This window comes from Labeo rohita, chromosome 21 (genome assembly GCF_022985175.1).
Source record: "Labeo rohita strain BAU-BD-2019 chromosome 21, IGBB_LRoh.1.0, whole genome shotgun sequence".
Taxonomy (NCBI): Eukaryota; Metazoa; Chordata; class Actinopteri; order Cypriniformes; family Cyprinidae; genus Labeo; species Labeo rohita.
In genome coordinates this window covers 16348342-16371104 of record NC_066889.1, presented here as the reverse complement: position 1 = coordinate 16371104, position 22763 = coordinate 16348342, and the positions used below count along the sequence as shown (strand labels likewise).

The 22763-nt window shown below is 34.5% G+C and overlaps 1 protein-coding gene across 4 annotated transcripts in view; it reads right to left on the bottom strand.

Moving 5' to 3' along the window:
• nectin1a (nectin cell adhesion molecule 1a) overlaps window positions 1–14858 on the bottom strand; it is a 33578-nt gene extending 18720 nt beyond the window's left edge. For all 4 annotated transcript variants that reach the window (XR_007825140.1, XM_051093775.1, XM_051093776.1 and 1 more), the window contains exon 1: window positions 14204–14858. Coding sequence is in view for 3 of the 4 variants with exons in the window: in XM_051093775.1 (XP_050949732.1) it covers window positions 14204–14255 (52 nt within the window). In the remaining variant the exon portion in view is untranslated. The remainder of the gene's footprint in view (window positions 1–14203) is intronic.
• Window positions 14859–22763: the final 7905 nt, after the last annotated feature.

Genomic DNA, 22763 nt, shown 5'->3' with positions numbered 1-22763 from the left:
GTAAACTCGTAATTGTGAGGAAAAAAGTCAGACTGGTTTGACGTAAACTGAATTGTGATAAAGAAATTCAGAATAGTGAGATGCAAACTTGGAAGAAAAAAGTCAGAATAGTGAGGTGTAAACTTGGAATTGTAAGAAAGAAATTCAGAATAGTGAGATGTTAATTTGGAATTGTGAGAAAAAAGTCAGAATACTGAGACGTAAACTTGGAATTGTGAAGAAAAAAGTCAGAATGTTTGATGTAAACTCGGAATTGTAAGGAAAATAAGTCAGAATGTTTGATGTAAACTCGGAATTGTGAGGAAAAAAGTCAGAATGTTTGATGTAAACTCGGAATTGTGAGGAAAAAATTCAGAATGTTTGATGTAAACTCGGAATTGTGAGGAAAAAGTCAGAATGTTTGATGTAAACTCGGAATTGTGAGGAAAAAAGTCAGAATGTTTGATGTAAACTCAGAATTGTGAGGAAAAGAAGTGAGAATAGTTTGATGTAAACTCAGAATTGTGAGGAAAAAGTCAGAAGGTTTGAAGTAAACTCGGAATTGTGAGCAAAAAATGAAAATAGTGAGATGTAAACTCGGAATTGTGAGAAAGAAATTCACAATAGTGAGACGTAAATTTGGAATTATGAGAAAAAAGTCAGAATAGTAAGACGTAAACTCGGAATTGTGAGAAAAATAAATCAGAATAGCTTGATGTAAACTTGGAATTGTGAGGAAAAAGAGAATAGTGAGACACGAACTTGCAAACTTCTGAGTTTATAACTTGCAATTCTGACTTTTTTCTCACAATTGCAAGTGAATGAAATCAATATAATCATTAAATATTAAAACAAACTGAAATCTTACCTTATCTTAGACTATATATTCATCAGCTGATTTGCCGATGTCGATTCAATAACACACAGAAGCCAGTTTCATTAAAGTACCAAACTACAAGTTGATAAAAACCACATCTCTCACAAGTGACTTACACCTGTGACAGAAACTAAAACAGGATTTGTCATCTGGACATGATGACCTGACACGCAGGGCTGGACTGTGCTTCATAAGTCAGCTGTCATGACACTGAGCACAAAGGCTAATGAGAAATGAAAGCCCTCCGTCAACAAAGGGGACCAAGAACACAGTCCAAACTGCTGTTCAGCTGTCCAGTCTCCTCACTGCATTCGTGAGTCAATCGGAAAAGACACAGACATTTCCACACAGCATGCACTGTCAGCTCAGAAATTTGTTCAGACATTTGTTGCATAATAAAAAAAGCAAACAGAGTTTCGCAGCTTCGCCTCTTATGATATTAAAGGATTAGTTTATCCAAAATTCTGTCATCATTTACTCACCCTCTTGTCATTCCAAACCTGGATAAACACTGTTTTCCATACACAATGAAATGAAGGACCTTTCAAGATTCAAAAGAATGCAAAAGCACCATAAAAGTATCACGTAAGTGTTTAGACACTAATTCTGCATTCATTGTTGAATTTGAAATGGATGAAGATAAGATAAAATAAATATGTTATATTATTTTATGTTTTACTAAAGCAGAGGCTTGCACAACTTTACTGCAATATAGTATGTTACAATGCCTAAAGTACACCTGTCAATCAAACATGGCTGCTCTAGAGTCCTAAATGTCATATACATATGACCTCATCTCCTCCCACTCTGCCGATGGACTGATGAGCTCTGGTCTCTGAGCTGATTAAAAGCTTTGAGGAACGAGAGCTACAGTACATCCAACACCTATGAACAAGACTGATGGACACCCCCAATCATTTTATGAGTAGAATGAACTATATTTGCTCAATCTTATCTATACACAACAAACTCAACAAATTGTTAAATAGTTAAAAAGTTATTTTGTTTTCTTTGCACACAAAGATTTTCCTGTAGCTTCATAAAAATTAAGGTTGAACCTGATGTTACATGGACTATTTTAATTATGTCCTTATACTGTAAAAAACAACACAATTTGTTGAGTCAGCTTAAAATAATTTGTTACCCTGCTGCCTTAAAATTTTAAGTTCAGTCAACTCAAATAAATTTAGTCAACTTGAAATGTTAAGTTGTATTAAGTCACAACTTAGATATTTGTGTTTGTTAAACTTAAAAGCTGGGTAAGTAACCCAGCTGCCTTAAAATTTTAAGTTGAATCAACTCAAATATCTAAGTTGTCACTTAGTATAACCTAACATTTCAAGTTGAATAAACTTTTTTTTGAGTTGACTGAAGTTAAAATTTTAAGGCAGCCGGTTAACAAATTATTTTGATTCAACAAATTGTTTTTTACAGTGTACTACCTTAAATGTGGTAGCTGCGTTGCTGTCTATGCAGGGTCAGAAACCTCTTGAATTTCATTAAAAAAAATTAATTTGTGTTCCAAAGATGAATGAAGGTCTTACGGGTTTGGAAATACATGAGGGTATTATTGACAGAATATTCATTTTTTGGTGAACTACCCCTTTAAAGGTCCACATAAGTGCTTTGAAACATGCAGCGTTATTCTATATGTTGACGTAATTTAAACTAAAACTAGAAGAAAGGGCGGGACATATCAAATAGTCCCACCCCTATTTATAAATAGCCAATAGCGTTTATTTTACAGCCCGAGCTCAGTATAACCGCATTTGACAGTGTATCAGGCCACAATTTCATCCATAACACTATAAAATGATTCTTTGGATTCTAGAGAGCATTTGATTGGACAGAAAGTTTGAAGAGAAGCTAAAGTGCAGGGTGATGTAATCAAAATTGTTGATCCATATTTGTGGAAGTTAGAAAAATAAGTTTTAAAGGAGAAGTTCACTTCCAGAACAAAAATTTAATGTACTCACCCCCTTGTTATCCAAGATGTTCATGTCTTTTTTTCTTAGTCGTAAAGAAAGATTTCTCTCCATATAATAGACTTCTATGGTGCCCCGAGTTTGAACTTTCAAAATGCAGTTTAAATGCAGCTTCTAAAGGCTCTAAACGATCCCAGCTGAGGAAGAAGGGTATTATCTAGCAAAACGATCGTCTATTTTCTAAAAAAAAGTACAATTTATATACTTTTTAACCTCAAACGCTCGTCTTTTCCAGTTCTGTGTGAACTCTGTGTTGTCTGGTTCATGAAAGTTAGGATATGTCGAAAAACGTCTAATTTTCTCCTCCAACTTCAAAATCACCCTACTTCGCTGCAGAAGTACCAACCCAGTGTTTACAAAATTAACATGCAAATAAGGTCAAATGCCCTTTACAAAAAAGGGTAAAACAGCGATGTAGGACAATTTTGAAGTTGGAGGAGAAAATGAGATGTGAGTTTTTCGACATACCCTAACTGTCATGAACCAGAATACATTCAGAGTTAACGCAAGATGAGCGTTTGAGGTTTAAAAGTATATAAACTGCAATTTTTTTTAGAAAATAACCAATCGTTTTGCTAGATAAGGCCCTTTTTCCTTGGCTGGGATTGTTTAGAGCCCTTTGAAGCTGCATTTAATCTGCATTTTGGACGTTCAAACTCGGGGCACCATATCAGTCCATTATATGGAGAAAAATCCTAAAATGTTTTTCTCAAAAATAATTTCTTTACAACTGAAGAAAGAAAGGCATGAACATTTTGGATGACAACGAGGTGAGAACATTATTTGTAAATTTTTGTTCTGGAAGTGAATCTTGTAAATGCGAATTTTGTCATTGTTTTGAAACACACTAGTTTATAGATAACCTTAAGCCTAACATATTCATACCCATTCAATTTTGATATTATGGGGACTTACATATTAGTACCTAAAGTGTACATATTGGTACCTAAAAGGTACAAAATTGTAGCTTTTGAAAAGGCACTGCCCCAGTGATGGCTTTCATGCCTTTTTTTTTCGGAAAGTGCAGCCTCTTCTAGTAATTTTACTACCTGATGAGTGATCAAACAATTAGTTTCTAGTCCCACCCTGACGTGACTCAGAGCTACAAAATGCCTGGTTATACACAAATCAATTGCTTTCGACACCTTAAATTGCACAATTTAAAATGAACTAATTAATCAGCTGCACTCCCTTAGTTATGAAATGTCCCTCTTCTGCTTCACTACGTGTTAGAACCAAGACTGAGCACATCTTAGGTCCCCTTTTATCCTCAAAGCTGAGCCCTGTCAATTTCCATATATGTTCATTACACTGATTTAGCAGGACAGTTATCATAGGTCTTAGGAGAGTAAAATTACCATAGTTCTTTCATTTTTCCCTGTATTAGAATCATAGTGGTCTAATATCTCACAGGTCTGATAATAATGAAGCACCTATGGAAAGCATCGACTTATAACCAAGCAGAGATAAGGATGAGACATCAAAAGTTGAGAGGATTTTCACATTCTTCATCACTGTAACGAAAAGACGTTCAAGCCAAATCTGTGAACAGCTCATGAAGACTAAAATAGCTAGCTTGTGCTGCCTTACTTCTTGTGAATGTGTGAAATAGCAATTATTTTAACAGTACCATCAGAAACACAAAAGCATTGCAGCACTGCTGTTTTCCCTGAGAGCCGTCCATCATGATACTCATCACAATTTGCTCTATCTCTAAGCACTAGGCTGTTAATCTAAAAGCAGACAGGCAAAGCTGGCAATATCCGCAAAAGCACTGCGAATCGCTTTAATACGCCAGCAAGCCATTGTAATAGCAGAAAAACAACATTCAAGTCTGTTCCCAGTTTTCAAAAAGAAACTCATCGTGTTCAAAGACAAAACCACGGATGCTTTATCTCAAACTCAGACACAGATGCAGCCGTCAATTAAAAGTTTTAATAAAAACATCCTCTGACCTTTCTGTGATAATCACTTCTTGAAATACACACAAGTTACTTGTATCTGTTTGCTTGAAAATATACTGTCATACTTCTAAGCCATCATGTAAATTTCACTTGATTCTAGCAAACATAACAGGAACATATCCACACAGCCTTGTCCTTATCTTAATTAATTAATATTTTAATTTCAATATTAAAATACTTACTCTATTCCAGCTTGATATGCAGACACAATGGCTCTGTACTCAACCACTTCGGCTCTGCACTCAACCAAATCAGTTTGGGGGCAGGATTATCCAATGATAATACTGTCCATTATTGGTCATTATTCTGTTTGGTGTCTTTAGAGGTGAGGATATTACATACTTCAGCTTTAATACTAGTAGTGCATGAAACTAACCAGAGCTGAGCACTACAGCAGTATGCTGCCTTAAGCAAGCTATCATACTTAATATGATGTGCCAGTAAGCCGTGAGAGCCCTCTCTGTGAATAATGTCATCAGGCAGGGTTATCAACTTTCACCAGTGGACCTACAGTGACACTGCTCTACAACACTCGAGTTTGATATCTCTCTTTTGGTTGGGTCTATTGGGTTTCTCTAGATAAAATGTTGGATTTGTATATGCTCAATCAGCTCAGATGTACAGTGGATGACAGCCAGATGAAATGAGATCAGTGTTGCTTATACAGTGTTCAAAGAAAACACATCGTTTTCAGTGAAGAACAAACAATTCCCTTCACATCTGTCTGGGAGGCGAGTATCATTAATCTTTTTTTTTTTAAAGTGAGCTATCGGCAGTCATGCTTAGCCATGCAAAATTCAAGAAGGCCAAGAGAACAAAATAATCAGAACATGATACAACTGGAGAATACAAGACAATAAATTTAGGTATCCACGTGACAGAACACGAAGTACTGTTTCACAAGTTCGCCTGCCTATTCAGTGCTGGTGGTTAATGGTAAACAAAACTGGCTCGCAGTTCTCAACAGAGGCTTGAACCTGAGGCTCAGCTTCAACCCTAATAAAACCTCACCTGCCTGTAGCCTCAACCCTTCAAACCTTGATTAGTTTGTTCAGGTGTGCTTGATTAGAGTTGAAGCAAAACCCTACAGGGCCGCGGCTCTTCAGGACCGATGTTCGCCACCCCTGACATAGACGGAAAATAGAAATTGGAGCTGGGGAGGTGGTGGGATGCTAAAAGAACTGTCACTGCATTGACTGCAGCTTTTATAGGCTCATAATGATGATTGACAGACCTGAATGATTAGGATCCTCCCAAACCTACATTTGGAACTCCATTTAGTTCATAAATTACTAATTTTTATTCAGTTGACCATGAACTGACTCAAGATTCAAGTGTCTCTTGAAACATAACTGCTTTGGTAGAATGCAATATTAATATCATATTTCAATATCATTGGTTGGACTTACTGGACAATTACTCCCTTTATTAAATGAGTCTAAACAAAATTAGAAGCATTGCTTAACAAGATATATTGTTCATTGGCAAATGAATGAACAAAGCTTTGTGTTCATGAACAAACTAAATGAAAGCTAGAACATAAACCACAAATAATTAAAATTACATTAGAACTATTATTGGATATTATTGGTGTTTTTTTCTACTGCTTGCTAGTAATTTCTAGTGTTGCTATTGTTGACTAAAATTAAAATAATTTATAAACTAAAATAAAATCAACATTAAATGACAAAATAAACAAAAACTAGAATGAAAATGCTGGCATGTCATCTAATAAGATTGTTAAATCAAATCTATTAAATGAGTTAAACAAAAAGCACAGTTTATTATTGAAGATTGCTCTCATCCTTCAAATATTAAATTTCAGCTTTTACCATCAAAAAGACATTTTAGGCAACCTCAAGCAAGGAAAAATTTGTATCAAATGTAATTTGTGCCAACTGCTGTTAGAATTTTAAATACTGGGATCTCAGTGTGAGTAGGCGTGATTGTGTTACTAAGCCAAAAACAAATTTCCACTTGTGAACTTGTGAAGTGACTAAAAAAACGTACTGTGAACTTGAAGTACTAAAATGGCTAAACTAAAACTTCTAAATATTAAACTGAAATTAATATGAAAACTGCAAATATAAGAACAAAACAAAATATTAATAAATACTATAAATAAAACTAAAATAACACTGGTCTTACCTAGCATTTGAAAAAGAAAAAAATAAGTATCTTGTACACTTTTTCAGGCCACATGTGACATGATTGCAAGTTATAAACTCTTCTAAAAAAGTAAAAACTTAATACTTGCAATTAATTTGCTGTGTAACCAAAAAACAATTACACGTCAAGATACTAGCAGTCTTCTTTTATAATTTTTTCAAATAATTTAATGTGCAAAAATAAAGTGCTCTAAGAACTTGACAACTCTGAGAAAAAAAAGAATAACTTGCTTGGGACACTTAGGCACTCCATATGGAATTTCTTAGTTGATTTACAGTACAGACCCAAATTAAAATAGGGAATACTAAGGATGCGTCTCAATCAGCTCCCTAGTTCAATAGTCAGGGCACTGATCAGGAAGTCTGACATTTTTAAGGGCTGTCTCAATCGCAAAATCCTTCCAGTGCACTGGAACATTCACTCCCTGAAAAATCCCACAAATCACTTCAAAAACTAGAGAGCGTCGATGCTCACTATGCTCCCTTACCGTAAATTACACCACATTTCCACAAGTGTGAAACATAAACCACACGAGTCAACTCGATAAATATAATGACACACAACAGAAGATTTGAAAAGCAGACGTTTCCTTAAAATATTTTAGCATTAACATCTAGTTAACATTTATAATAAAAGGGGTCAAGACATGGATTTTTTAATTATTTTAATACATTCCTTGAGGTTTACTTATAATGTCAATAAAGTTTTTTGCACAAAAATAAATAGACAAATATATAAATATGTGGAAAAAATAATATTTTAACCCTCATTCTGACCTTTTGTGTAAAACAGTGGTCTCAAACTCAATCCCTAGAGGGCCACAGCTCAGTTTAGCTCCAACCAGCTCCAACCTACACCTGCTTATTGCTTAATAGTTTCTAGTAATCCTAAAGACCTTGATTAGTTGGATCAGGTGTGTTTGATTAGAGATGGAGCAAAACTGTGCAGAGCTGTGGCCCTCCAGGAATTGAGTTTGAGGCCTATGGTCTAAAACAACCTGTTTTAAAGGGCCGGGACCTTTAAGGTTTCTCAGTAATCGGCCATTGTCGGCGCTGATAGCCTTGTGGGCAGTGTGCCGACATACAGCACCGCTGCGCTACGGGCGTCCCGAGTTTGAATCTCAGCCCGAGGACTTTTCCCGATCCCGCCCCCTTCTCTCTCTCCCACTTCGTGTCCTGTCCACTATGTTATGTATAATAAAGGCAAAAAGGCCAGAAATAAATCTCAAAAGAAAAAAAAAGGTAATCAGCCATTGTTATGAACCCCTTGATATTGCATGTGAGTGTTCTGACAACATGAAAAAAGGCCATTTCCATTTAAAAAAGGCCATTTCCAGACAAAGCATTATGAAATAATTTACTTACAGTTTGTGGTGCAGCTGCAATCAGGTCTAGTACCGCTTCATCTTTCAACAAATGTTTTTTGTGAACTCTCCCTGACACCGTGCCTCGTTTACAAAACAAAATGCTCCAATCAATCCTCAAACACAATTCGGGATGCTATTAAAAACAAACTATCCACTCGTTCCTTACGCTGGGAACCTTCTGATATCTGTACAAAGACGCAAACGAGCTGTTTAAACCAAATGTGTCAAAGTGAAAGTTCTTTCACTCTATTTGTTCACAGTGTTCTTGCACCCCAGATCCAAACTAGCCGTTTTTGGAGCTTGATTAAATAAAAAAATGCTTTGCTTATGATGAGCAGTTTTAAGCTGTAAAACTTGCAGGATGTTTTAAAGATGAAGTCCACTTCCAAAACAAAGATTCACATATAATGTACTCACCCCCTTGTCATCTAAGATGTTCATGTCTTTCTTTCTTCAGTCGTAAAGGAATTATGTTTTTTGAGGAAAACATTTTTTTCTTCATATAATGGACTGATATTGTGCCCCGAGTTTGAACTTCTAAAATGCAGTTTAAATGCAGCTTCAAACGATCCCAAATGCGGTTATAAACGATCCCACCCGAGAAATAAGGGTCTTGTCTAGCGTAATGATCGGTTATTTTCATAAAAATAATACAATTTATATACTTTTTAAAGTCAAACGTTCGTTTTATCTTACTCTGCGTGGACAGTTTTTTTTCCAGTTCAATACAGTTAGGGTATGTTGAAAAATTTCCCTCAACTTCAAAATCGTCCTATATCGCTGTCTTACCTTCTTTGTTAAGGGTGTTTGATCTTCTTTGCATGTTCACTTTGCAAAAACCGGGTTGGTACTCCTGCAGCGATGTAGGATGATTTTGAAATGATTTTTGAAGTTGAGGGAGAAAATACGATTGGAGTTTTTTGACATACCCTAACTGTCTTGAACCAGAATACACAGAGTTCAAGGAGAGCAAAGCAAGACGAGCGCTTGAGATTAAAAATTATTTAAATTGTATTTTTTTAATGAAAATAACCGATCGTTTGCTAGATAAGACCCTCGTTTGGGATCGTTTACAACCGCATTTAGGATTGTTTGAAGCTGCATTTAAACTGCATTTTGGAAGTTCAAAATTGGGGCACCATATCAGTCCATTATATGGAGAAAAATGAAGAAATGTTTTCCTCAAAAAACATAATTTCTTTACAACTGAAGAAAGAAAGACATGAACATCTTGGGTGACAAGAGGGTGAATACATTATACGTGAATACATCTGATTTCTCTACAGCAAAAAAAGAATTAATTTAGATAGTTAATTAATTCCAGTGATGATGCTCCACAGTGTTGTCCGTTGACGTCATATGTACTCATGTCCCCGGAAACTGAGTAATCACTGTCCCAATGTGCAGTGAGCCCAGGTGACCGGATTCGTGTACAGCACGATATACTGATTCATGAGCTAGGGAACGAGAGAGCTGATTGAAACGCACCCTAAGACTTGTTTCAGTCGTGAAAGATGAATCAATTAAATAAACGATTCACTGACTCATTCTGACTCGTCATCACAGAATAGTAATCACCAGAAACCACGGGTTACTGAATGAATCAGTGAACAATTCAGAACAAATCCTGTCAGTGAATGGATTCAAAAGTCACTGAGATGAATCAAAATCCCAACCACTACAGAACACTCTTAATCCAGATTTATTTGATATCCATTTCTGATGAATTTTTCCCCCCATGGTACTGATTTGCGTCTGGTGGGTTGGTACAGTTGAATCATTTTAGTGATTAGTCCCTCAACTTAATCACAGCTCATCATTACTCAAGCTCAGAGGGCTGCGTCGCATGTACTGAGCTGGCTTATGCCAACGCCGTGGTTTTAGTACAATGACCTGTTGCTGGAGTTCAGCCCTTTACTACATTATCCACGGACTACTGCATCGCCCGTTTAGAAAAGACTCCCAGTATTGCCATGGCAACGGGCCAGGGGATAACAGATGGTGGGAGCGTGTGCTCAGTGGCAGTTAAAGAGGGAGCGCTGATAGTAAGGGGGGAAAGTGGGTCAGGATCAGCCACAGCAGGACCAGACAACGCTTAACACCAGACAGGCCACACACACACACACACATATACAATGTTCTTCAATAATTCCTTCTAATTAGAGCTCCAAATGGAAGAATGCATTCATATTTCACAGGGATTTGAAATATGCAAGTTCTCTTTTCATTATTCAAAAAGTCAAGAAATTTCTACGTGACATTTCACATCTATATTACATTTAGTTACGTTCTTAGCAAATATTTTCATACTAAAGTGAATTATGATACGCATTATGTTAACTGACAAGGAGAAAAAAATTCTCAGGTGTGTAAGAAAAACTTCACACACGTCAATTTTGTGATGCTGTTCATCATTTTAGAAATCAACTGAGATTGTTCACCAGCTGCTAAACATCCTGCTGTTTCCTTAGCTGTGCTTCTTTCTATATCAAGATGACATGAAGCAAAGATGACAGGAAACCAGTTGTTTTTGTGGTTGTTACTGACAACAGTTCAGAAATCATACTCAAGTTTCACCCCTAGTGACGTTCTATTTTGGGATCTCCTCAAGGAAAAAGTAGTAAATGATACGAGAGACTGTGTTTGCCAAAACAATACAGATACAGCAATTCAAATGTTTACAAATATTATACAAATTGTAGTGGGGAAAAAAAGCATAAATTGCTGGATTCAAACAAGAATCTGAAAATTGTCCATCTAAAAGTGTCATGGCAATGTACAAATATTTTCGCACTATTTCACCATCTCTTCAAGCACATTTTTTAGGCTTGTTCAAACAAAGCTGTGGTACATCTAATAAGAATGAATCTCTCAAAGCCTGACAAAAACATGCCCAGGTAAAATTTTACTCCAAAATTAAAAGAAATAAAATAAAAAAAAAATTGCCTTTTTTTTTTGCATTGTTTCTCATGTATTTTAGGACAAATATGCATGTTTTCTCTCTAAATTCTCACTTCTAACTAGCAAAACCAAGTCTTAAAAATCCATAAAATAATACAATAGTACATATCAGTGGTGTGCGGTGGTCTGTGTTGTTGTTTTTTCCCCCGCCACCTTTTTTTGGTTAAATAAGCATTAATTACACGTTCAGAAAAAAAAAAATTCTATTTTATATATTTTCATTAATAATGTAATCAATATTCTATTTATTAAAAGCCATGTATGAATCTCATCGCGTTTTTAAGCACTTTACATTTATTCCAAAATAATTACTCGAGGCAGTAACAATTTAATATATTTTATTTGTGAACTTATGTTCAGCTATTCTATTTAATAACTATTTTTGAATTTTTTGGATCGCCAGTCATTAAATCTCTGTAAATATTGGTCACAGACACAAAGATTTACTTTAAATGTCACCAAGCTGATTACTCACTCACACAGATCATTTTTTCAGGCCATTTTGAGTCTTATTTTGATGTAACAAAGTGGTTATATTAGGGCTGTCAAATGATTAATCGCGATTAATCGCATAGAAAATAAAAGTTTGAGTTTGCCGAATAAATGTGTGTGTACTGTGTGTAATTATTATGTATATATAAATACACACAAAGATTAGATTAGATTTATATATATGATATAAATTATATAAAAATTATAATAAATAAATATACTTGTAAATATTTCTTAAATATATACATGAATGTGTTTGTATTTATACATACATATATATATATATATATATATATATATATAAAATATATTAATTACACACAGTACACACACATATATTTGGCAAACTCAAACTTTTATTTTCTATTCGATTAATCGCGATTAATCGTTGACAGCCCCAGGTTATATCTAAGTATGTGAGCTGTTTACTTACTTTTTAAAATTAGTTTTCCCATTAATGCCATTATATTGTTCATTCAGACTGATGTGCACAAACACAAGAGGCAGGATTTATCGCATGAACCAATCACAGCCAAACATTACCAGTCATATAGTGACTTTCCCCTATTTATTCTCAATTACCCCCCACCAAACTCACCGCACACTTTAGGGGGTCTGTTAAAACACAATGGGCTCAGGGGAGGCGAGAGACACGTGGATTCTCGCTGTAGCTTTACATGCTGGTGTCGCTGTTGCTTTTCTTTAGAAAAACAAGTAATTTATACACCTCTTAATGTTATATTTCGTAATACTGGCATTTTTTTATTTTTGTACTACAAATTTTTCTCATCCAATATTTTAAGGGGATATTGCCGCCCTTGCCTCCTCAGAGGAAACTCCCCTAATATATATATATATCTAATAAAATGGGGACTTAAAGCAAGATAAACTCTCATGATAAAGCTCTCAAAGATGACACTTTTGCAATATCAACGTGAACTTTTGAGCAACATGTTGTTACGTAGTCTGTTTTCCACATGTAAAAGAGTTTGTTAATTCACATACTTTGAGAAATGAGAGAGATATAGTTCATATTTCATTCTTCAGTGCTGATATACATTAACAGCTGAGGACAAACCGTACAAAGAAAATAATGCTGCAAATCCTACTATACAAATAAATCCAGCACGCTGCACATGTGACTGCATGAGCTGTTGATTTACTCTCCAATACAAGCGGATTGCCTTCACTTTCACCAAAAAACCAATCACAATTCACCAGATGTTTCTTAAGTGTAGCATAGTGTCTAGGAAATCTCAGACGGCCCATGTGTTTGTAAAAAGGCAGACTCGGCAGACTTACGCTGTTACATCACAAGCTGTAATTCCGATGCTACATACATTGGTAAATCCAGTTCAAGACAACAGAGCATGTTCAGTGCCAGAACGAAAGTATGATGGTGATTCATGCTCAACCAGAGCCTTGCATTGTATGAATTATGATAACATTTCAAGTCTAAAAGCTGAAAGCTGTAATTATACAGATATATAGTGTGAAATACTTTTAAGAGCCACCTTTCAACATATTTAAGTCTTTGTTATGTTATTCTCTATGAAGGATTACATTAGAGACAGACTGATAGGCTATTTTTACTGGTATATGTGACCCTGGACCACAAAAAAAGTTTATAGCAAAAATTGTATAGCAAAATTTGGTTATATAGCAATAGGCAAAAATACATTGTACGGGTCAAAATGATCGATTTTTCTTTTTATGCCAAAAATCATTAGGATATTAAGTAAAGATCATGTTCCATGAAGATATTTTGTAAATTTCCCACCGTAAATATAGCAAAATTTAATTTTTGATTAGTAATATGCATTGCTAAGAATTTAATTTGGACAACTTTAAAGGCGATTTTCTCAATATTTTGATTTTTGCACCCTCAGATTCCAGATTTTCAAACAGTTGTATCTCGGGCAAATATTGTCCTATCCTAACAAATTATACATCAATGGAAAGCTTGTTTATTTGAGACTTAAAGATGATAAATCTCAATTTTAAAAAACTGACCCTTAGGACTGGTCAGTAAACAGGAAACATGGGGAATTGAAATAATACTGTCAAAAAGACGAAACAAAACAATGAAGACATTAATAATAACTGGTATTGGTCAGATAAAAACAATACTGATCAATACTGAAGAGTGACCTTCTACCAGTTTGATCCAATATTTATTTTGTTTTTAACCAAGTCACACTTTTCTATATAATTGATTATTTAATATCGATTCTATGATAAATTACAGGGTATGCCATACTATAATAACAATTTAAATGCATGTTTTAATGAATTATTTACATTTTAAATAGTTTGTGATAGTACGCTTGGTCTTGAAAAAACAACATAGCAGTGATAGACAACGTAAACTGAGACAAAGAGACATTAAAGAAGAAAGAGTATGTCTTACCTCGTATCAAGACGATGGACATCAGTGGAAGAACCAAATTCAGAAACATCATGGTCTTGTTTAAGATGTAGCTATTTCAAAACAAGTGGTGCGGTATGAGTTTAACAGAAAGCACAATCCCTTAGAGAACAATTATCCGGGTTCCCCATTTATTAAGATGTGACAGGAAAACTGAAGATATTTAGATGTCCTGTTGTTAAATTGAACTTGTCAGCCAGTTCGGATGGACACCAGGAGCTGAAATAGGCTACTCCGATAGAGCAAAACAATTACGCGCATCGAGACGCACTTTGAACTGCGCGCGTGGGCAGCGGATCGAACATAAATCAGCTTAAAGCACTGAGATTAAAGAAGAATGGATGACCGTGTCAACATAAACCTGAGGTATCTGCTCAGTTGCAACCTAGACGAAAGAGTAAACGTGCTTTCTTCCTTCAGTTGTTGCCCTGGCGTCCTGAAGCGGTTACCCTCATCCATGCGCTTTGGACAGAAGTCTCTAAAAGCATCATCTGTTCCGCCGAAACTCGTCGTATTAACTTAACTAACAGTAAACCACGCTCTTGGTTAAACTGTAGGATGTTTAGAAAACGTCTAATGACGTTAACCAGCACAGGATTCAAAGTTGCGCCCAACTTGCAGCTCTCGTCTGATTCGTTCAGTGATTAAGGGCAATACGATTAATGGATAGCAATACCAGGAGGAGTTCAACTGTACAGCAGCCATAAAAAGTGAAACGAAGTATTTGTAAATAGTTAATTGTGCGTTTCGACTGTATGCTCTATCACTGATCAGATTTAATGTGTCATAACTCACACATTCTGGTTTAAAAAGTATGTTTGGGTATAAATTTAAAGGGAATTTATTGTACGGGTGCGTGTCATAGTTAGGTACAGTCCTACACCTCCCTCTGGTGCTCAACAAATGAACAAACAATTTCAGAACTGCATTGCAGTGTTTAATGCTCAGACAATAATAAATAGAGATAAATAGAGATTTATTATTAGAATGATCAATGTTGACAACAGCTGTGTTGCCAACATATTTTTTCGAACCTGTGATACTTTTTTTCAGGATTCTTTGATGAATAAAAAGCTAAAAAGAACAGTATTTATTTAAAATAGAATTATTTTCTAACCATATAAGTTTTTGCTATCACTTTTTCATTAATTTAACACATCCTTGCTGAATAAAAGCAGTAATTTCTTTCAAAAAAATAAAAAATAAAAAATAAAATAATAATAACATTTAACTGACTCTAAACTTTTGAACCATAGTGTATATTGTTAGAAAAGATTACTATTTTAAATAAATGTTGTTCTTTTTAACATCTTATTCATCAGATAATCCTGAAAAAAAGTATCACAGTTTCCAAGAAAATATTAAGCAACTGTTTTTAACACTGATAATAAATCAGAATATTGTATTTTGATCAAATAAATGCAGCCTTGATGAGCATAAGAAACCTTTTAAAAAATATTAAACATCTTAATAATCCCAAACTTTTGAAAGACAGTGCAAATATAATGTAAAAGGTAGTATATTTTATGTTACGAAAGACACTGCAATCATATATCACCAAAAATGAAAATAGGATTACATTTGCTTTTGTCAAAACATTAATGCAAATACTGTGGAAGGTCAATTCCTCCTGTATTTTGAAACAGAAAAGTTGATCTGAAAACAGTTTTTGTTCATATTTTCAGTACATACTGTAATGCACAGTAAACATTACAGCTCAATAAACTTTTTTTTTTTAAAATTAAGGATAAAAAATTGCAATGACTCTACATACAAGAAGTGGTTCAGACAATGATTGAACAAAAACTCTATAAAATGACTAAAATGGAGTAGAATTTTTAAGTGAAGTGGATGGAATTTAGATCATAAGTTGCAACAAATTTCCCTTAACATATTAATGAAAATATTGTTTACAGCAGCAGAGTCAGATTAGAATTTATTCCTACTTAGGATTCTTTTGGGAGTATAATTGTGAAATTCATTGTTTTCGTTTCAGTTATTGTGTTGATTAAATAGGCATTTTTATCTTAATTTGTAGGGGCTCCAAAGCAGTAATATTAATGAGCAACGTTTGTATGGTACCAATGAATTAATCTCTTCATTTGATGTGAAGGGCGGGTTGTCATGGCTTATTTTGAAATCCTTTCAAATGTAAAACATCCTCTTTACACTCCACCAGCATTGTTATCAGCCGAGGCAAATTAACAATTCAAAATAAAGCAGTGGAATTAATTCTGAACTTCAGCAATGAGCTGTCAGTGCTTTTCAAAAAGCATACCTTGTCACTTAAGGAAACACCGGAGATGTCACTCTCTTTAATCTCTTTAATAAATAATCTTTCATTCCCATAAAAAAAAAATAAAGCAACAATAAACACTGGTGTGTGTGATATTCACCTGTCTAGAAACAGCATTTGTCTGAGGTGCATCAGTCTTCTTCTGATTGACTGAAATCTTAGCGGTATTGAATATACCTGCATCCATCTTAGAAAATGACAATAAAGGCCTTTTACATGCTAATTTGTCCTCTAATTTAAATGCAAAGAGCAACAAACAAACAGTTCACTAGGGCACATCCACAGTGTTTACTGAAAATAAAATGCAAGAGAACCAAATGATTGGCGGCTGTCAGGGAATGACAGATCTGACTATTTACTTCAATGAGTAATGCAGTAATGTTAAAACATTTATTTATCTTAATGAAATGACTTTGTTGTTTAAATTTAATTTAAAAATATGCTACACTGTAAAAGAAAAAAATTGCTGTGTTTTTATGGTTCTAACTTATATTTACATTGAAATACCATTATTTTCTTAACTGATGCAATGATAACCAACATATTAAAGTTTTGTACCTTTGTAATACACTGATAACCACCAAACGCAGGTGGTGATGAGAAAGTCACATGATGAACCTTTTTATTACTAACATATATAGAAGGTGCATAGTGTCATTCACACAAACACTAAACACTATCGTGGTAACACACATGAAACTGAAATAATGCAATAAACATTATTTAGCAACATTAGATGTAACATACAACCCTAATATACAAAACTGATAAGAAAAAACTAAGAAGAAACAGTTATTTAAAACATCAAATTTGAAATGTAATGCAGGGAATTCGGGGAATGTCAATTTGCGGTTATTCACTGTAAATTATACGTTCGTTTTCACTTCGAAAAACGGTATACTACCGTAAAATTACATCCAATGTCCAATGCAAGTTTTTCACCGTATACAGTAGGGGAATTTACCGATAACCATTTAACAGGATTTTACTGTAGCATTTTTAGTCTTTTACCGTAAAATTAACGGTCATTTTTTTACAGTGTATTGTTAGTTCATTTTAGTTTAAAACACATTGTTAACATATGCAAATTTATGTTGAAATGTATCAGTAAAAAAATAACATTGACAATAACTAATATAATTAATAAATGCTGTATAAGTGTTGTTCAGTGACTGATGTAACATATACTGTGTCATATCATACTGTCACATTTGTTTATTACAACAAAATAAATACACTACACTATTAAACTGATCAAAAGTGACAGTGAAGACTCTTTTTTTAATGTTACAAAAGTTTGCTGTTCTTTTGCACTTTCTATTCATTAAAGAACCCTGAAAAGTTTAATCATGGTTTCTACAAAAATATTAAGCAGCACAAATGTCAACACTGATAAGAATTTTTATCAACTGTTTTAAGCACATTAAAGTGATTTCTGAAGGATCATGTGACACTGAAGACTGGAGTAATGAAGCTGAAAATTCAGCTTATTTATATTTTAGAATTAAAAACAGTAATTTAAATTGTATTTTTATGTTTTTAATGTGTTTTTTTTTTTCAAATAAATGCATCTTTAGTGAGCACAAGAGATTTAAAAAAAAAAAAAAAATGAAAAAATCTGACCCTAATCTTTTGAACGGTAGATTAATAGCATAAATACTGAAACATATTGTAAATGTTTACATATTATTACACTTGGAATTCCTTGAGAGTTCAAGGCAAAATGAGTAACTTCAAATTGTGGGGAACTCTGCATAACATTAGGTAAATGGCATAGTTCTTTCAAAAGGGGGAGACAAACCTCTTCTCCTTTCTCTCGAATCCTCTCTCCGTCCACTCTCTACAGAGCTGAAGCTTTATGAACCACTGGAAAGGGCGTCCGGCCAAACGAAAAACATCACAGACTGGGATTAAAACAGCACGACCATAAAGCCTCTGAAAGGTAAATATATGAAAACTCTGATGTCATGCCTGCTCAGGCAGCAAAAGATTTGGCCTGTGATTGAGGATTACACACAAATCAGCTTTTATGATATATAAGATCATGTACATCCTGTCAGAAAATTGCATGCCAAATTGTGCTGTATTGCACTGTTTATTTTACAGTAAGAATGACATTAGGCTTATCAAAGCAGCAAAGGGCCTTCATGATTCTCATCAGGTGTTACTTTAGCTATGTGAATAGACATATTATGGACATACAGATAGCTCATATGATAATGTTGAGGCGTTACATTAGTGCAGCACAGATGGGAGGGGCTGCTGCAGTCCACTGCAGTGCAGTACTTCATGCTGTTAGGTGTATTGCTATGTGAGGCAGTTAGGTGGAGCTACAGCACTGTTGTTGTTGTCGTCTGAAGGGCACAGTTTAATGGATGCTCCACATGGCTGACAGGACTAAACATTTTAAAATGCAGGTTTGTTTATCAGCCTATTTTTTCAAATCACTTCATGCTAGATTTCAGGCTAGATTTTGTGGCCACTGCTGATAGTTATTTCAAAGCTAATTATTAATTTATCAGCAATGCTTTTCACAGGAAGGTTATTTAGTCCTCTACACGTTCTGGGGAAACACAAGATGTACATTTTTTTCCTGATATATAACCGCAGTTTTGATAGTCAAATAATAGATATTTATATATGTTAAAATGATTTTATTCTGCTCTGGGATATTTAACAGTGTTTTATGACTCTCTTTCCTCTTTTCTATCTAGAGTTTTGCAATGAACAGATTTAACTCTTTGTTTGGGTGGATTCTTGTTCTGGGAGGTAAGAACATTATGAAGATGTTTTTCTATGTTCCTTTTCATATGAAACCATTTTAACCATTCAAATATAAGATTTTGTTATATTATTATTATATTATAAGTTATATTCAACTGTCATAGTCAGAAGTTTGTAATATAATATAATTATGTAATATAATAATACTTTTCTATGAATACAAAAATATATCACAATAATATATTACCTCAAATACAGCTAAAAAAGACTTTTGGGTCTATTTATTTATTTGTTTGTTTATTTATTTTTCAATTAATTAATTAATTTTATTATGATGACAACTATATTTTTTGAGATAGATAGAGATGAGGTCAAAAGTTTACATCCGCCTTTTTAGAATCTGCTAAATGTTATTTTACCAAAATAAGAGGGATCATACAAAATGCATGTTATTGTTTAGTAATAACCTGAATTAGATTTTTCACATAAAAGACGTTTACATATAAGGTTTTCTAGAATTTCTGTGTATTTGAACCCTTTTCCAACAATTACCGTATGATTTTGAGATCCATCTTTTCACACTGAGGACAACTGAGGGACTCATATGCAACTATTACAGAAGAAAAAATAAAACATTAAGAGCAGAGGGTGAATACTTTTGAACAGAATGGAGATGTGTACATTTTTCTTATTTTGCCTAAATATAATCTTTTTTCATTTAGTACTGCCCTTCAGAGCCAACGAAAGTAGGGGAACAGAAGTTACATGTTTCCCAGAAGACAAAATAAGTCCAAATTACCCTGATCTTCACCCCAGAGCTCTTAGTGTATGTTTTTTCCTTCTGGTGCATCAGTGAGTGTTTAAACCTTCTGTAATAGTTGCATACGAGTCCCTCAGTTGCCCTAAGTGTGAAAAGATGGATCTAAAAATCATATAGTCATTATTGGAAAGGGTTCAAATACACAAAAGCGCTGGAAAAACAAAGAATTTGTGGGACCTGAAGGATTTTTCTGAAGAACAGCAGGCAGTTTAACTGACAAACAAGGGACTCATGAACAAATATCACTAAACAAAAAAACACAGCTGTGGATCATTCAGGTAACAACACAGTATTAAGATGTATGTAAACTTTTTTTAAAGAAGTATGTAAACTTTTAAACGGGGTCATTTCTATAAATTCAACTATTATTTTCTCTTGTGGACTATATGTAAACATCTTTTATGTGAAATATCTTATTCAGGTCAGTACTAAATAAACAATAACATGCATTTTGTATGATCTGATATGACAAATATCTAAATAACAGGAATCATGCTTTCTCATCTCCAGTTCTGATGATCCCAGTGTTGTGTCAGGATGAAGAGAGTATAATTACAGTATGCCAAGAGGAAGATAATGACCTCAGAGTGGACTGCCTTCTGGAGCCCAGACCCAGCTACCACACAGACTATGAGTTCTCCATGTCCAAAGGCCAAAAGGAGATCATCATAAACACCAACATCTCTGGAATCATGCCTGAGCCCAAGTTCAGGCACAACACGTTTGTGACAGAGCTTGAGCCATACGGATTCAGGCTGACCATTATGAGCTTCGCCATCACTGAGAATACAACATTCATCTGTAAAGTAACCAAGATCCAGAAGACTCTGTTTGTTGAACTAGGTAAAGCAGCTCTATGGTGTCGCTTCGTGAAACTACAATGAATACTTTCTCTGCCTAACCTTGACTTTGTCTTTGCCTTTCAGGCGGCGTCGAGCCCTGCTCAGCCATCAGTGTGTTTCTTCTGGGTTATCCTTGGCTCAATCTTCTGGTTCCTCTGTGCATCTTACAGCTATGGGAAGGCATTTAAGAAACAGTCAGCTACGGCGTCATACTTTCAGAGTATAAAGTATTTCTGTAGATTTCTCAGCATATATGAGTATTTTTAGAAATGCTTTTCGATCTACATGCTCTGTCTTTACTGTAAAGTAAGTACCGGTTGCTGCCTCTATGAAGGTATTTATTTACCTAGCCAAAGCACAACTGAAGAAATGTCCTGTGTGCAATAGGTTAAAGGATTTTTAAGGTTCTTGACTGCTATTAAATCGTTGATAAAGTTATGTCAAGCAATTGTACTGCAACAGTGCCATCAGTGCTTTCAATGAAATGCACCATAAACATCTTGTGCCATTAGTGTGCAGAAAAATAAATCCCATAATTTATTGGCTTAATTCTTTCCCACCACTTTGAAAAGAATTATAAATTCATTTTAATTTTCATTTTTTTCAAAAGTTCTGAAGAAAAAAAACTTTAATGCTATGTAAGGTATAATTTTAATTTGATCAGTAGTTTGTTTTAAAAATGCTATTGTTGTCATATTAGAAAATGTATCTTTAATAAAATCTGTCACTGGTGATATAGCTATTGCTTCGTTTGTGCAACAAAATAAACCAATGAAAAAAAGTGCTTGTTTTTGATTACTAATAATGTTAAAATTATAAAAAATACTATCAGCTTGGTTACTGGAGATAACTGAGCAGTTTAATACTTGAACACATTTCGAAAAAAAAAACCTTTTTATATTCTACTGTCTCAGTCATCACACCAAACTTGTTTGTTAATGAATTGTGTAAGTCAGTTTGCATGTCAACAAGATAGCCTTTTCCACTTCAAGTGGGCGGTTCTTGTCTTGACTTTAGTTAAAAGTCAAAGGTCTGGCTACTTTATAAATGTAATGGCCTAAATGTACTGCAAACTACATGTTAGTCAACTTAAAATGTCGCCAGATTTTTATCCACCGAATTAAACATGCCCCTCTTTCTATCTGTATGTTACCTGTGAAGCAGAAGTAGTACAGCCAGACTGACATAAGTTTTTAAGTGCACTTCCATTCATAAATCCTCTCCCGTGGCCTCATGGACAGTATATCCTTCAAGAATACTGGAGGAACAAGTAGGTCATCTGGGTACTTTTCACCTAGTGTTTTTCGAATATTATGAATTCGGACATACTTGCCTCTGTTCTTTGTCTACTATATAGGGTGACATTTAAAATGTGCAGTGTTTGGGGTTCTCTGGGACCAGGACTGGGAACCACTGGGCAACCCAAAGCGTCTGATCCACGCTCGTTGTTTCATTGTTGCAGGGGCCACGGTTTTCTTGCACAATTAGCTCTTTTGAAAATGGCATCACGGAAAAAATTAGGCTGCAGAGCCGCGGGATGCCATTTTCTTTCTTATTTATGTGATGTGCCATGGCCACCAAAAAATGTAAATACATCCTTTTACTAATGTGTGGTGATGCTTGAATGTTTAAAACCTGGCAACCTAAGAACCGCTGAATCTAGAAGGTACGTGAGTGAATTTTAGTTTAAATAATTTGAGTTTGGCATTGTAGATTAACTGCATATTGATGCTTGTGTGCGAACAAACAAGACGTACGTAAAGAATAAAGAGAATGTAGGCTGTTATTAATGGTCTTGACTAAGATCAGAAAACATTACTTTTCAAATATTTTAAGAAGACATGCAATCAGTATGTTAAG